General features: G+C 44.6%; 1 protein-coding gene across 1 annotated transcript in view; it reads left to right on the top strand.

The window, feature by feature from the left end:
- Positions 1 to 16,612, top strand: part of LOC147029192 (uncharacterized) — a 78,571-nt gene that overhangs the window by 16,305 nt on the left and 45,654 nt on the right. The window contains exon 5 of the mRNA XM_085880107.1: positions 4,677 to 4,853. Within this exon, the coding sequence (XP_085736233.1) occupies positions 4,677 to 4,853 (177 nt within the window). The remainder of the gene's footprint in view (positions 1 to 4,676; positions 4,854 to 16,612) is intronic.

Genomic DNA, 16,612 nt, shown 5'->3' with positions numbered 1-16,612 from the left:
TCAAAACTGGACTGCCAAGCAATGGAGAGGCTGATTAGAGAGGCCACCAAGAGGCGAATGGAAACTTTGAAAGAGCTTCAGGCCTTTATGGCAAAGACTGGTCACTGTGTGCATGTGAAAACAATATCCCAAGCATGCTGCAATTCTTGCCTGCATGGTAGGGTGGCAAGAAGAAAGCCGTTACTCAAAAAAGCCCATATTGAGTCCCATTTGAGGTTTGCAAAATATCACTCCGAAGATTCTGAAGCCATGTGGAAAATAGTTTTGTGGTCTGTCAAAACCAGGATGAAACTTTTTAGCCGAAATGAAAAATGTTACGTTTGGCACAAACCCAACGCAGCACATCACCCAAAGAACACCATCCCAACTGTGAAGCAAGGTAGTGACAGCATCATGTTATGGGGATGTTTCTCATCAGCAGGGACTGGGGTACTTGTCAGTATGGAAGAGAAAATGGATGGAGCAAAATGCAGAAAAATCCGAGAAAAAAAAATCCTGCTGCACTCTGCGAGAAAGTGAAAATTGGGATGGAAGTTCACCTTTCAGAATGACAACGACGCGGAGCACGCAGCCAACGCTGCACTGGAGTGGCTCAAGAACAAAAAGATAAATGTCCTTGAGTGGCCCAGTCAGAGCCCCGACCGAAATCCAATAAATAAATTAATGACTTGATGATTGTTGTCCGTCAATGCTGCCCATGCAACTTGACTGAGCTTGAACAGTTTTGTGCAGAAGAAGTGGCAAATATTTCACATTTAAGCTGTGCGAAGTGGTGGAGAACTATCCCAACAGAATCAGAGCTGTAATTCCTGTCTGAGGTGCTTCCACCAAGTATGAGCTCGGGGAGTGGACACTTGTCCACCAAAATATTTGAGTTTTGCATTTTCAATTAATTTTCTGAAATTTGTAGAATTTGTTACATATATTTATATGCAGTGTACTGTTTTTGTGTATAATTCTGAAATCATAGGTTAACGATGTATTTTTGGTTTTATGTCACAAAATTAGGGAATCAACATTTAGTTGAATTGTACTTTGTGGTGTGCTTTGCAGTTGTAAATGTGGCATATTGTAGTTTCAATGACTGCATGCAGTGTATCCATCCTGATTTTGATACATTCCTCTCTATTACGTTCTTTCAATGCCTCTATTGTTCGTGGACGGTTGGCATACCCAACAGATTTCAAATGGCCCCATCACAAAAAGTGTAGAGGAGTCAAGTCTGGTGATAGAGGGGGCCATTCCACTGATCCACGTCGACTGATCCATCGTCCTTGTATCGGGGCATCTAACCGGTGCCGAGTTACCAAGGCAAAATGTGGAGGTGCCCCATCCTGCTGAAACCAGAAAGGTCGTAACGTTGCAAGCGGAATATTGTCAATGTAAGGCTCGAAGACTTCATTCAACACTGCTACATATGTTTCTCCAGTTACAGTCGCTTCAAAAGAGTATGGTCCGAGTAAGATTGTTCCATGGATGCCGCACCAGACCATTACCCTCGGATCATTCTGAAGATGGGTCTCTTCTGACCAATGGAGGTTCTCTTTCGCCCAGGAACTGCAGTTATGATGGTTTACCATTCCACTGAGATGGAAAATAGCCTCATCACTAAGGCCTAAGTCACATTTGCTCTACGGCGAGGATACGGCGGCCGTACGCCCTCTGAATTGACAGAAACGTGCGGCGGCCACAGAGTTTCTGCGGTGGCCTCAGGGTGGCCCTACGCCGTTTGGCTATCTTTTACAGGCCGTAGGGGTCGCCGTGGAATTATAGCGCAGAGTTAAATCTTTTTTCATTTCTACGTTCGCCGTAGCAATTCGACATGCCGAAACAAAAGAACTGGTAAAAAAAAAAAAAGAACCCACTCGTTACTGTCCGTCTGGCCGCACGTTCGCTTTAGGGCCCCCTTGCGGTCCCCCTGCGGTCGCCTTGCGGTCACCTTGCGTCTGCCTTGAAAATTCTATGGCCGCCGCAGGAACGCCCTAAGGTCACCGTGCGACATCAAATCAAAGACCGTACGTCACCCCCACGTTTTCGGTCTCCGCAATTTATAAACACGCCGTGCGGCTACCCGAAAAATAAAAACATATGTGACTGCTACATTGTGTGACCGTGGAAATACTGCGGCCGCCCTATAATTGCTCGTGGCCGGAGATTTTGTAGACCCCGCGGCCGCCGTGGCAAATGTGACTTAGGCCTAAACATGATGTGCGAATAAATTGAAGCTTGCACTGATTCCTGTTGTGTTATCCAATCACAAAACCCTTCACGTCTTTCGCAATCATCCCCATGAAGCTCTTGCACACATTGGACTCTGTTAGGGTAGTCTTTGTTTCTCTTTCGAATGTGTACAACAGACATGTGACTTATTCCTAATTCTTGACCAATTGTTCACGTTGATTTCTGGAGGCTCGCAGCAACATTTGCTGAAACATCTACAGTGTGATCAGGATCCGTACTTTAGCGTGGCCGACCACTTCTTCGTTTATATGCCACACTTCCAGTTTCATGAAATCGTTTCATTCACTTTGACACTGTTCCTTGTTGAGGCATGGGCTTCGTTGGATGCGGCGATGGAATTCTTGACGAGTTTCTCTCTGTTTTGAACCTCCGGCATGTAAGAGGACTAGTTCAGCCTTGTCTTGCATCGTGTAATCCATTTTCTTGGGTTCTATGCTGAAAAAAAAACAAAAAAACAATTAACTGATGATTCCAGAATTTTGTAACACCTTGTATTATTTTTTATTTTATTTTTTGCAGTGTCTCATGTTTGGTGGTGTCCATAGCCTAAGTTTCCAAACCCACATGGATATATATATATATATATATATATATATATATATATATATATATATATATATATATATATATATATATATATATATATATATATATATATATATATATATATATACAGGGGGCTGCAAAAGTAGGTATACAGTAATGAAAAACAAAACGTGCGCACAAAACAAAGAAAAAAAACAAAAGATGTATTATAGAAAAAATTACGAAAATAAAAATATTAAAAATGGTAACAATGATTTTAATGAATTAAATGAATTCTAGTATTAAATGAATCCTAGCACCACTATTATAATACTGGTAATACTGGTATAATCCTCACTGTATACCTACTTTTGCAGCCCCCTGTATATACAGTTAAGCCCAAAATTATTCATACCCTTTCCAAATTTGGAGTATTTTGAATCGTGTTGTTTGAGGAATGAGTTTCTTCTGGCTTAAGTTGCATAATAATGTGACAAACAGCTGAAAGAATCACTGCAAGAGACATTTCAAGAAATACATTGTTTCGGGGGTATTTTATTGATAGATTTACAAAAAGTGTCATGTCCAGAATTATTCATACCCTTGCTTGGATCAGTTCAAAGTCACATTCAGTAATCGATAGAAAAGCCTCTGTTTGTGATTACAGCCTCCAAACGGGTTTTTGCATGTCTCGACGGGGATTTTGGCCCACTCCTCCTTCGCGAAGGTCTCCAGGTCTTTGAGGTTGGAAGGCTTCCTTGCCATCACTCAACAGATTCTCGATTGGGTTGAGGTCCGGACTTTGGCTTGGCCACTCGAGAACGAGAACGAGAACTTGGCGGTGTGTTTTGGATCGTTGTCCTGCTGATACGTCCAATGCTCCCCGCGGTGAAGTTTCTCTGTGGACTGTTTGATGTTTTCCTCAAGGATCTTGATGTACAGCTCCTTTTTCATGATGCCATCCACTTTGACGAGATTGCTGGGCCCACTGGCTGAGAAACATCCCCAAAGCATTATGCTCCCGCCTCCATGCTTGATGGTCGGGACTGTGTTCTTAGGGTTGTATGCTTCACCTTTCTTTCGCCAAACGAAAGCAACATCTCTGTGCCCGAAAATCTCCATTTTTGTCTCATCCGACCACAGAACTGAGGACCAAAAGCTTGGATCTTTGTCCAGGTGAGCTTCTGCAAAGGCTAGATGAGCTTTTCTTTGTCTGGGATGGAGGAGTGGAGTCTTTCTTGGTCGGCATCCATGGAGACCCCCCTTGTGCAACGTCCGCTGGAGTGTCTGCCTTGATATCTTTGTCCCAGACTCGCCAAGATTGCTCAGGAGAGCCTTAATAGCGATCCTTGGATTGTTGTTGGCCTCTCGCCAGACTTTTCTTGCCAGATGAGGCGACACCTTTGGCTTCCGACCACGTCCTTCAATGTTTTTTTTTTACAGTGTGGAACTCCATGTACTTCCTAATTATGCTCTGTATGGTGGCAACTGGCACTCGGAACTGCTTCGAAATAGCTTGGTAGCCTTTCCCCTCCTTGTGAGCATTCACAATGCACAACCGAAGGTCCTCACTGACTTCTTTCTTCTTCGCCATGCTGACAATGACCTGAGAATGATTGCATCAGCTCCCCTTAATTTATAGTCTCAAAGCAGAGCGTTGTTCTATAACAATCCTCACTGTGCATTCAATAGACCACATTTGTAATGCATTCAGATTGTATGCACACATCTTGGAATAATTGCATAACATTATGAAGAATCTTCGGAATATCAAAAGCACGTGCATTATCACAAACATTGGCCTCAATTCTGAGACTTGGCATGGGGTATGAATAATTTTGGGCTGAAGTGTATATGTTGATTATGGAGTTGTTTTCGATGTTTGACATCATGCGAAATATGGTTTGCAGAGACTGAGGGACGAGGTGAACCAACAGACAAAAGTGAGTGATGAACGCAAGCATAAAATTGAGGCTTACAAAGCAAGAGTGGGACTTCTCTCGACTCAGGTGAAGACTTTGAAGGGACAGGTGGCCACCTTCCTCACCAAAAGCCGTCATGACGATGAACTCGTGGCTGCCCTGATGGTAATGCTATTTTCTAAGTGTGACATGAAAGAACTGCAGCCCTGTGTGATGATAAGAGGTTGGTTTCATTTACGTTTCAATTACTGTGAAAGTGTCAAAAACAACTTTGTGAGAGCAGTGTTCCATCATGACCTTGAATTATACACACGTTTGACATCTGCTCTAAATGGGCGAGGTGTATGTGTGTGTCTGTGTGTGTGTGTGTGTGGCATGTTTTTTGTCGGGTTCTTCTGGAGGTTTCTGATGTGGAGTGTGATATACCAAAATGATCTTCATGATCTCCTGAGTTGATTAGGCCAATTAAGTCCAAATAATCTGGAAGAATTACCATGTTTTAAGCGCACACCATGTTAAGGTGTATTGCGCAGCTTAATAGGTTCTTCCATGGCAAGGCATTTTAATTACAAAATAAGAAAAACAACAATGATAACATTGTAACAAAGGATGCATTAATTAATACTAATTATTATTAACAATAACAATAATAGTTATATCATATGACAATAATAATAACGAATGTATTATCTCTGCCCTGGCCCAAGAGCATTTGGGAGGTGAAAGACAGCAGGCAGGTATTCTACAAGGCCGTGAAGACCAATGAAAATTTGGTCCAATGGACCAACGGGCCCACTCGCTACTAAAAGTGAACAGACTCACGCTTTTAATGACTGCATAAAACGCCTTGTGGTGTGGCCATTCCACATGATATTTACACCTCCGCACATTCAAATGATAGTATGGATCCAGATTCCAAAATTTGCTTACCAGTGTTTAAGAGGTTGGAGGTTTGATTATCTTACTGTCCTTCACTTGATAATCTCGAGATCCTTTTTATCAAATGTTATGACTATTGATTCTGATAATAAGAGATTGAAGATGAGTCTGCTTGACAACTGGTTTATACAGGTACAATGAACTAATACCAAGCTAAAGGCCCTGTCACACCTTGACGATTTAGCCAACGTATGCCTGACGTGTGCAAAATTTGGCTAAAACGCCGGCACACGTCAAATACGTTATGGGTAAGTTTGTATACGTTAAGAGCACGCTGGCAAACGTCGTAGTACGCTGGCAAACGTCGTAGTTCGCCGAGCTGTTCGACAAATTTTCCATGCTTGAAATTTCCCGACGTATGCCAGCGTGTGACTCGCACGTTCCGCATAATGCTGGCTATAAGTTGTAGGCACGTTATGCGATCGTTGACACACGTCGACACACGTTATTTGTAAGTTACTCATAAGTCGAAACACGTCGAGGTAATGGTTAGAGTCAGTGTTCCAGACTCCCTGTTTTTTTTTTTTTTTTTTTTTTTTTCGTCGGTATGACGGTCATGTTGACACTTCGATTTCTAGTGCGGTTATAATATAGTATAATTAAAAGGCTGCCGCTCAACAATTTAAATCATAACCGTCATACCGAAGGAAAAAATAAACCAGGGAGTCTGGAACACTGACGCTAACCATTACCTTGACGTGTTTCGACTTATGAGTAACGTACAAGTAACGTGTTCCGACGTGTGTCAACAATCTCGTAGTGTGCCTACAACTTATGCCAGCATATGCGGAATGTGTGCCATATGTCGAGTATGTCGAGAAATTTTCAACATGCTGAAAATTTTCTCGACGTATGCCAGCATACTACGACATATGCCAGCGTACTACGACGTATGCCAGCATGCTATTAACGTATACAAATAACGTATATTAACATATTTAACGTGTGCCAGCTTGGTTCAGCAAATTTTTCATACGCTGGCTAAAACGTCAAGGTGTGACAGCGGCTTCACACTTCAATGTCTAGTGCGGTTATGATTTGAATCGTCGAGCCGCAGCCTATGAATAGCCTAAGCCACGTGATCCTCGGCGATAAGCTGCCGCGCGCTATGCATAAGTTAGACTATCGTTGGGCATAGGTTGTGAACGCCGACAACACGCTCAGCATTCGGTGGTACAAGTTATCTAAATGTGATTAAAACGTTCTGTGTACGTTACTAATACGTTATGCATACGTCCAGCACGTTATTATACGCCCAAATATTAAATAAAAACATCAATAGTTCAGCGTACGCCAGCGTTTTACATCCATTTTGATACATTGCCATACGCTGGCTAAAACGTCAAAGTGTGACAGCGGCTTTTAGTGCTCACTATGTGTTCCTGGAAAACAGAGCGCTCATCGAAAATGAGATAAAGGGGTCATTATAGCATTGTTTACATGGAAATACCTTCCCAACAGTTATTTCTTGCACATAAATGTAAAATGAGGACTTCATTAGGATATCGGTACGAGCGCTAAAAATAATACAGATGGTAAACAAGTGATCATACTATAATATGCAATTTTGTGTGTCTGTCTGTCTCTGTTTGTTTGACCACGATATATTTGGTCATTATTTATTGAATCTCAACCTAACTTGACAGGAGGACGAAGGGCCACACGATGGAGCTTGTCCCAACTTCATTTAACCCCCCCCCCTACCAGAAGTAGAAATATTATAAACCACAAACACATACATTATTGTATCTTTTTAAACAGTTGCTGCTGCTGTTTATCATTGAACTGACAAGGAGGAAACCCGATGTTCTTGAGGCATTACAGTGTATGCTTCTCGCGCCACCCACACCCTAACGGACACGAGCCTCGATCTTCTGTAATCTATGTATTCCAGAGAGGATAATAGCATGACCCTTTCTGCTGCTCCCGCAGGGAGTAGGTGTATTGGTTTTGTGAATACTGCGATGTAGACGGTAAACGAGAAAGTTCGTTGAACACTATACCCAACGCAGTGCTCTGGTATATATTTCAATTTTAACAAAACAATGATTTTTAAGATCACTAAAAAAAATCCGGAGGTTAAGCACGATGAAGCTGTCTATTACACCACTCGATATAACATGTCCAAGTACTGTAAAACTGGAGCTTCTTGGAAGCATTATGAAGGTGATTTGAGTTCCACAGTGTTCCAGTGTATAATTAAACTTAACTCGAGGTTTGAAGAGGTTTAAAGTTGTGTAAATTAATTAATTCAGGGTTTTACCACCATTTTACACAGTGGTTGTTTTCACCACCCCATATTGTTGTGGGGCTGAGTTTCGGTGGCGAGCACGACCGCTAGGTGGAGCAGTAGAGTCGGCTCCACCGAACACCCAGAATTTATAGGTCGTCACCCCGGATAACTCCGGAGCCGATGGGTCCCTTATCGGACCGAAGATCGCCAATAGGTCGACCGCGTGGGATAGGGTCGATTGCCAATTTAAATTTACCAAAATATCCACGTCGTCCAAACTAACGGGGAAATTCACCCTCGGTAGAGCTCGAGCGGAACGAGCCGTTAGCGTGCTCGAACCGTGCGTAACCCGAGCGGATGGTTACCGAGGTCCTTCGGTCCAAATGCACAACTTGCTGCTTCCCAATTTCCCAACACGCACCATGCTAAACCAATTAAAGAAACACAGAAACAAGCTGAAACATTTAACAGGGGATTAATTTATAATGGGGGGGGGGGGGAACACACAAAGAGCAGATTTATCACGACTAAGCAAGGCAAATAATGTACAAGGCACTTAAACAACTGTGACTTCTAGACTGGGCCCACAGACACACACGCGCACACACAAATACCCAAAACAAGATGGACCTCAATGGTCTTTATGGAAGGTTCCCAGCTCGAGGGACGATGAGCTGGAAACCAGAGCTATCTTGGACCTTCCCGGCTCGGCGAGACTTGAACCCGCAGCTCGATGCCGCTGTAAGCACCGGGTATGGAGGGCAGCGTTGGGCTCCAGCACGCTCCTCCAGCACGCGACGAGACCAGAAGCCAGCGACGAGACGAGACCAGAAAAAAACCAGACACCGCGCCGTCCCGTCTATTCCTTCTCTCCCTGGCGTCGGGGGTGGGGGGAACGCGCCTCACCTCTCCACACCCCTCATTCGCCGGGGGAAATCGGTCGTCTCTCCATGATTGGTCAGGGGGCGTGTTGGGGCGTCTCGTTTCGCCACCCCCCTTCCCCCCCCCCCGAAGAGAATCTGCTTCTCTTGGAGCTCGCCTTGCGCCCATTGGCCGACCGACGGCAAACTCGCTCGCATCTCCCTGATTGGTCGAGAGCCACTGCAAGGTCCCACCTTGAACTCCGCCCACCGCGGGCGCTACGGTGTCGGGTTGAGGAAGCAGGTGAAGGCATATTTTTGTTGTTGTTATAAGTGTAAAAATCCGATCTCTAAAATAACTTCGCAGCGCATGCACACTTAATTCCCATTCGACATAGGGGACGGGACCCGAACTCGAAACACGTACTTACCGATATAACTGTTCTGTAAGGACTTGAATGTTGAGTGCAGTAAGCTTCCAGATTCGTAACAATATAACATGTTACATTAGTTATTGGTGCCTGTTTTATGTGTCATTTGTAACTATTAAAAACAGTAAGTTTCCTGTTTTTGAATTATTTTCAATTTTTGTTTGACTGCCAGGTCGACGGACAGAGGAAAAAAATATTATCTCACTGCTCTCTGTGCATGTGTGGTTCTGACAAATTCAGAGACAAAGTACTGTGAAACAGCAAACTTGTCTTCTGGTTCAAAATATAACATTCAATTGAAATAAGTTGTTCCTCAATCATAAACTGATGAGACAGATGGATAGACTGGCGCGAACCAAATGCTTAACCCTGTTTTTCACTTCACGTGTGCTTGGTAACAGCTTGAGGAATTCAAGGGCTACCTGGTCATCAGCGCTCGCAGCGTCGCTACTGATGCGGATGTTGTGCAAGTTACTGCAATGCTTAAACCTGTTGAACCAAGCTTTACTGACTCCCCATTAACTCCGGCAAACTGCTCCTTGAATGAGTATACTTTGTTTTTCTTAAAGAAGTGGTGGACTGGGCAGAAGCTTTTATCTTGTCTGCATTGTTTCCTCCGCCACCGAAGGTGAAGGAGGTTATGTTTTCACCCCTTTCTGTCTGTCTGTTTGTTTGTTTTGTTTTGTTTTGTTTGTGCGCAGGATATCTCAAAAAGTTACCGACGGATCCGGATGAAATTTTGTAGACATGGTGGGTGTGTGAAAAGGATGAACTGATTTGATTTTGGTGAAGATCTGGATCCGGATCTGGATTCGGATCTGATAATTTTTTAAGCGATTCTTCACCTTCAAGAGAAAGGGCTAAACCGATACATAGCAAGATATCTCAAAAAAGTTGTGGACGGACTTGCAAGAAACTTGGTGGACACGTTGGGTGTGTGGCACGGATGAATTGATTTGATTTTGGTGAAGATCCGAATCTGGAAGTGGATACGAGAATTATTTATTTTTTAAAGCGATTCTTCACCATTGACAGATCAGGCCAAAAACAATATATAGCATGATATTTCAAAAATGCATTGGGCCCGATAAGTTCTCGTGGATCAGGTATTGCGTGGCGGAGGTATGCGCTCTACCGAGTGCCCTTCTAGTTGAGAATTGTAATAATGGTTGATATTGTCAAGTCCAATGCATGATCCACTTCCAGTCGATTGGTTTGGAGTGTGTGCTCTTAAACAGCTGGTGTATTTACGAGGCGAGCGCTGCATGTTATAGATTTTATTAATTTTTTGGTTAAATTTTTCTCCAGGACAATGAGCTCTATTAATAACTTCAATTCGAGAACTCAGCGTTTTCCGGAGTGGCGCGAAGCGAGGTATTCCTGCATAGATTACTTGCATTATCTTGCAGATATGGAACAGGACAGGGAGACAAGTTATGTCTTCGGGCTATGAAGATAAGTACTGTATTCGGGTCAGGTCACGTCATGTATGCGACTCTGGAGTATGCACTAGAGTAGCGCCTCACTGCATCCACTTTCTGCCGGTACTCCAGGGGTCTCCACCTGGCCATCCTACAGGCAGATGCCTGGCCCATCCCCATCTCCTTGAGATGCCGATCACCCTGCTGCAATGATGAGGCACGTGGTCGGCCCGTTGGCTTCCTCCACTCTTGAGGCTCCCTTGTTGAGAGAATCTGGTGAGCAGGATATAGTTCACCAATCAGATTCATCAGTTTTGATGGCATCCCACAGAGACTGAGAATCCCCCAGAGAGCATACTAATCCAATGAATTAAACGCTTTGCAGAGATCAACAGAGGCTACAAGCAGCCCCTTCCGAAACTCTCATCTGTGTTCGGTGAGTACCCAAAGAGCAAGGATACGGTCAATCGTTGACCTCTTTGGTGTAAAGCCTGACTGCTCTGGGCACTGGTGCTCAAGCAGATGGTGGCGAACCCCAACAAGAATCAGCTGAGCAAAGATCCTGACCAGCACTGAGAGCAGTGTCACCGCTCGGTAGTTGTTGCAGTCCTGGCGATCACCCTTCTCTTTCTTGAGACAGACAAAAAGGCACCTCTTCCAGTCAGTTGAGATTACACCTGTATTCCAAACAGAGCACAGAACTGCATGCATTGACACGAGAACAGCATTTCCACCAGCCCTGAGAAGTTTAGCATGGTTGACACAGATCCCAGGAGCTTTACCCCCACTTCAACCGGTTCACCGCAGCCTGTGTTTCCACAAAGGAAGTGGTTCACAGTTGATTGGAGGGTCAGCAATTGGGATTGTAACACCCCTGACATCCAACTCTCCACAGCTGGTGGGTCAGCTTGGTACAACCGCTCAAAGTAACCGGCCCAGCGGGCCTTCCCTTCTGACTCCTCGATCAAGAGCCCACCACCCTCCACTCCTACTGCAGTACATTGAGGGACGCCCTTTGAGGAACGCAATGCATGAATTCCCCTGGAAGGACGACGAGAATCACTTGACCACAGGTGATGCTCTGCCCCCCTCACAGATTCCTCGCACATAGGCCTCCTTGTCCACACTCAGCGCACGTACAGTTATACGCCTCAACTCCCTGAGCAGCTCAGCTCTGCCACTCAGCCTGGCCCTGCAACTATGGTCAATGGTAGACATGTCCCTTGAGAGACAACGTTCTTCTTTGCCCACTGGTGAGTTCCAAGACATCCACCGGCACCAACAAGGATGGTGGTCTTGAAGGCACTCCACAACTCTTCAGGATCCTCCAAAGTACCCAGACCCACCAAATCCCCACTCAGCCTGTTCGCAAACACCTCAGCTGCCCTCTCATCCTTGAGCTTGCCAACATCCAGCGTAGGCTGGGATGGTCCCATTCTCCTGGATTTAAGCTGCAACTTCCAGAGTTTCTACAACAAGGCTGTGGTCAGTATTGAGCGAAAGAGCACTCCAGTAAACCCTGCAGTTCTGGAACATCCTCCCTCGTGTATCAACGAGAATGTTGTCAATCTCCTTTGCCACACTACCAGCATTGGAATACCAAGTCCAGCGATGAGCTTGTGGGCGCTGAAACCATGAACCAGCCACCCTAAGTCCATGACTTCTTGCAAAATTAAGGAACTTAGTGCAATTCTGGTTCACAGTTCCAGACCCATGGTGACCGACACATGTCTCATAACCATCCCTATCAGTTCCAGTCGATGCATTGAAATCCCCCAAGACGAGAAGAGTATCTCGCCTGGGGCACTGATAAACCACAGACTCGAGCGTGGCATAATATGCATCCTTCACGGTGAGATCACTCACCTCAGTCGGAGCATATACAGAGACCAGGGAAACGACACCCAAGGAGTGATAAATCCTCAGTCTCATAATATACTCGTTGGCGGTGTTACCTCAATTACCATGGTTGTCAGCTTTGTGGACACAACTACAGCAACTCCTTGGGCATGGTAACCATCAGAGCGACTTGACCAGTCGTAGGTGTAACCACCCGCAAGGATCTCACCATTATCCGGTCTCTGAACCTCAGAGAGTGCTGCAAAATACCGATGTTCAAACGCTGGAGGTCAGATGACAACAGAGAGAGTTGACCATCCTCTCTTCGGGATAGGACATTCCAGGCACCCATCCAAAAGGACCACCTCAGGTTATCCCAAGGAGACCATTGTCTATTGGATGACACCGCAGCACCATCCACCACACACCACCGCAATCTGACCCAGGAAGTTTACCCCTTGCTTCTTTTCCTCCTCTCGTCAAGGAATGGGGCTCCCAGAGGCTTTGTCCCAATCCCGTCATCCAGTGAGCTGCCCTGTGAAGGGTACCAGCTGGTGGGGGAGATGGTTTAGTCACCGACAATCCAACCAGGAAACAGGTTAACGCAGGTTTACATGGTACCTGAAGCAAGTCACAGATCTAATTTGGCCTGACCTGACAAAAGGTGCAGTAGTTATTTTGCAATACTTATCTCCAGATCCCGAATTTGTATTCAGGATATGTAGGTAAGTGCTGTATTCGGCATATGGAGGTAAGTGTTGTATTCGGAATATGGAGGTAAGTACTGTATTCGACATATGGAGGTAAGTGTTATATCCGGCATATGGAGGTAAGTGCTGTATTCGGCATATGGAGGTAAGTGTTGTATTCGGCATATGGAGGTAAGTGTTGTGTTCGGCATATGGAGGTAAGTGTTGTGTTCGGCATATGGAGGTAAGTGTTGTATTCGGCATATGGAGGTAAGTGTTGTATTCGGCATATGGAGGTAAGTGTTGTATTCGGCATATGGAGGTAAGTGTTGTATTCGGCATATGGAGGTAAGTGTTGTATTCCGCATATGGAGGTAAGTGCTGGATTCGGAATATGTAGGTAAGTGTTGTATTCGGCTTATGGAGGTAAGTGTTGTATTCAGCATATGGAGGTAAGTGTTGTATTCGACATATGGAGGTAAGTGTTGTATTCGACATATGGAGGTAAGTGCTGTATTCGGCTTATGGAGGTAAGTGTTGTATTCAGCATATGGAGGTAAGTGTTGTATTCGGCATATGGAGGTAAGTGTTGTATTCGGCATATGGAGGTAAGTGTTGTATTCGGCATATGGAGGTAAGTGCTGCATTCGGCATATGGAGGTAAGTGCTGTATTCGGCATATGGAGGTAAGTGTTGTATTCGGCATATGGAGGTAAGTGTTGTATTCGGCATATGGAGGTAAGTGTTGTATTCGGCATATGGAGGTAAGTACTGTATTCGGCATATGGAGGTAAGTGTTGTATTCGGCATATGGAGGTAAGTGTTGTATTCGGCATATGGAGGTAAGTGTTGTATTCGGCATATGGAGGTAAGTGTTGTATTCGGCATATGGAGGTAAGTGTTGTATTCGGCATATGGAGGTAAGTGTTGTATTCGGCATATGGAGGTAAGTGTTGTATTTGGCATATGGAGGTAAGTGCTGCATTCGGCATATGGAGGTAAGTGTTGTATTCGGCATATGGAGGTAAGTGTTGTATTCGGCATATGGAGGTAAGTGTTGTATTCGGCATATGGAGGTAAGTACTGTATTCGGCATATGGAGGTAAGTACTGTATTCGGCATCTGGAGGTAAGTTGTTGCTCCTGGGTGCAGCGGGTAAGAAGAAAAAAAATGTAACAGTAAGACATTGAGAAAGAGACGGCCACTGTGAGCCTGTTTCAGTTGGAGCCCCAAATGGGATGTAAATGTTTTTGTCCTAAAAATGCAGAAGGAGGAACTGTGTGTCATAATCAGCTGGCAGCAGATTTAATCCATTTTAGATTGTCTGCAACACAACAAAATGTGAAAAAGTCAAGGGGTCTCGATACTTTCTCAAGGCACTGTGCTGTCAGATGCCACGATTCGCGGGGGATACGTTCCTGGAAAATCCCGCAAATTTGGAATCCGCGAATGTCAGGGCATTATTTCAATGGGAAAAAGGGGATAGGTTTCCGGCAGTTCGTGATCCATAAGGGGAAATCAAAAATCCCGTGAAAAGCCATGAATATGTCCGCAAATACGCACGCAAAAAAAACAACAACAAAAAACCCGACAAAAACTGTGAATACAACCACAAAAACGCCAAAAAAACAAGAAACATGAATACACCAGCGATAAAACATGAACACAACCATAAAAATTGTGAATACGCCCATGGAAAAGCCGCGAATACGTGATGCACAGAGCCACAAATGCAGAAGTGGGTCACATTTTATCACCCACGGATACGCGGGGTTCGATATAACGAATCCGTGAATAGCGGGGTCTGTGCGTATTGCGTTTGTGGATACGTCTGAACCTTATAGAATCGAAAACAGCTTGGCAGATCTCCACCCAAGTTTGCGTGCCCTGCAGGATGTACTCGGCGTCAAGTCAGGGGTGCAAAATGAATCCCCTCCTTCCCCTACCAGTGCGGGAAGTTGAGTTTTAATTTCACCTTTACACATGGAATATTACACGTGGTGTGTATTGATTCTGGATTTTGCTCTCGGATGGACCAGATATTATGGGTCTAAGTAAGAAGTACAGCTATGATGCAGGCAGTAACCAGGTATTCAACAGACACATGCTCACTACGTCCATTACAGTGCATTAATGATCTGTGCACTCAGAAATTGAAGGCCTGTGTGATGACAATGGGATGCAGTGGCCGTTTCCATGGACATTGTGCATGTGGCAGTGTGACGTACGCACCCCTTGGTCAATAAACTTCAGTAGAAGACACCGGTACAAAAACAAAACAAAACAGAAAGAGTGATCCTCCATGCTATCTTGGTGAGGAGAGAGGGTGGAGTTTGGACCGCGCTGCACATTTGCCCAAAATTTGCTCCTGTCCCGTGCTTCCATTTGGTGAGGAGAGGTGTGGAGCTTGCAGCGATAAAGCAAGCAAACTTGGCTTTATTCATGTAGATCATGAGAGCTCTCAGAAAGTACAGAGCGTTTCATAAAGACTTGGACAACTTTGGCTGTTAATATATTTAGTCCCACAAAGATAAAAATGATACCCTTTATTTTATATGATGCAGAAACTCATGAAGTTTATTTATTTTCAGGTCTGGTGGTTTAATGTAAAAGAAAATGGTGAGTCCACAGGAGAAAGCTCAGTATGTCGAATGCTTCATCGAGACAAGATCCGCAAGTTCAGCGTAATTTCCGTACAGGGTATGGAAGGAATCCACCATCACAGACGAGTATCAGAGAGTGTACAAGAGGTTTAAGGAGACTGGAAGTTGTTCGAAACAGAAAAGTACTGGTCGACCAAGTACAAGAGCAGCAGACGTTGAATGAGTGCATGAATCATTTCAATAAAGTCCCCCAGAAAATCAATCGGACATGCATTCAGAGAATTGGGACAATCAACCAGCATTCGGCATTGTACACAGGATTTTCAAAAATTCGATTGAAGCTTTATGCCCATAATTGTAGATTTCGCAGGAACTCAAACCAAATGACAGACCCAAACGCAAGGTGTTTGCCTTGGAAATACTCAGTCGCATAGAGGATGATGAAGATTACCTGAAAGAGGTCATGTTGACAGATGAAGCTTGCTTTCATGTATCGGGGAAGGTCAACCGGGACAATGTGAGGATCTGGGGCTCTGAAAACCCCCACATACGTGGTCATTAAACACATACGCGATTGTCCAAAGGTCAATGTGTGGTGTGGCCTTCTCCATGACCGCTTGGTGGATCTGTTTTTCTTTGCAGAGGATACAGTCAGTGACCTCAGCAATTTACAGGAATATGTTGGAAGGAATCGCCTGCCCACAGATTGAAGACCTGCAACCGTTGTCGTTTTTAAACATAACGGCGCTCCCCCTCATTTGGTCTTAGTCGTTTTTAGCCGTCATAAATGAAAAAAAATTCCAGGTCGCTGGATTGGCCGAGACCGAACAAGCACCTGGCCCCCACAATCACCAGACATAACCCACCTTGATATTTTTTTCTGTGGAGGTTTGTCAAAGATGTTGTCCA

Source organism: Eptatretus burgeri, chromosome 4, assembly GCF_056783735.1.
Source record: "Eptatretus burgeri isolate ZD-2024b chromosome 4, Ebu_testis_v1, whole genome shotgun sequence".
NCBI lineage: Eukaryota > Metazoa > Chordata > Myxini > Myxiniformes > Myxinidae > Eptatretus > Eptatretus burgeri.
This window is presented reverse-complemented; position numbering and strand designations above follow the sequence as displayed.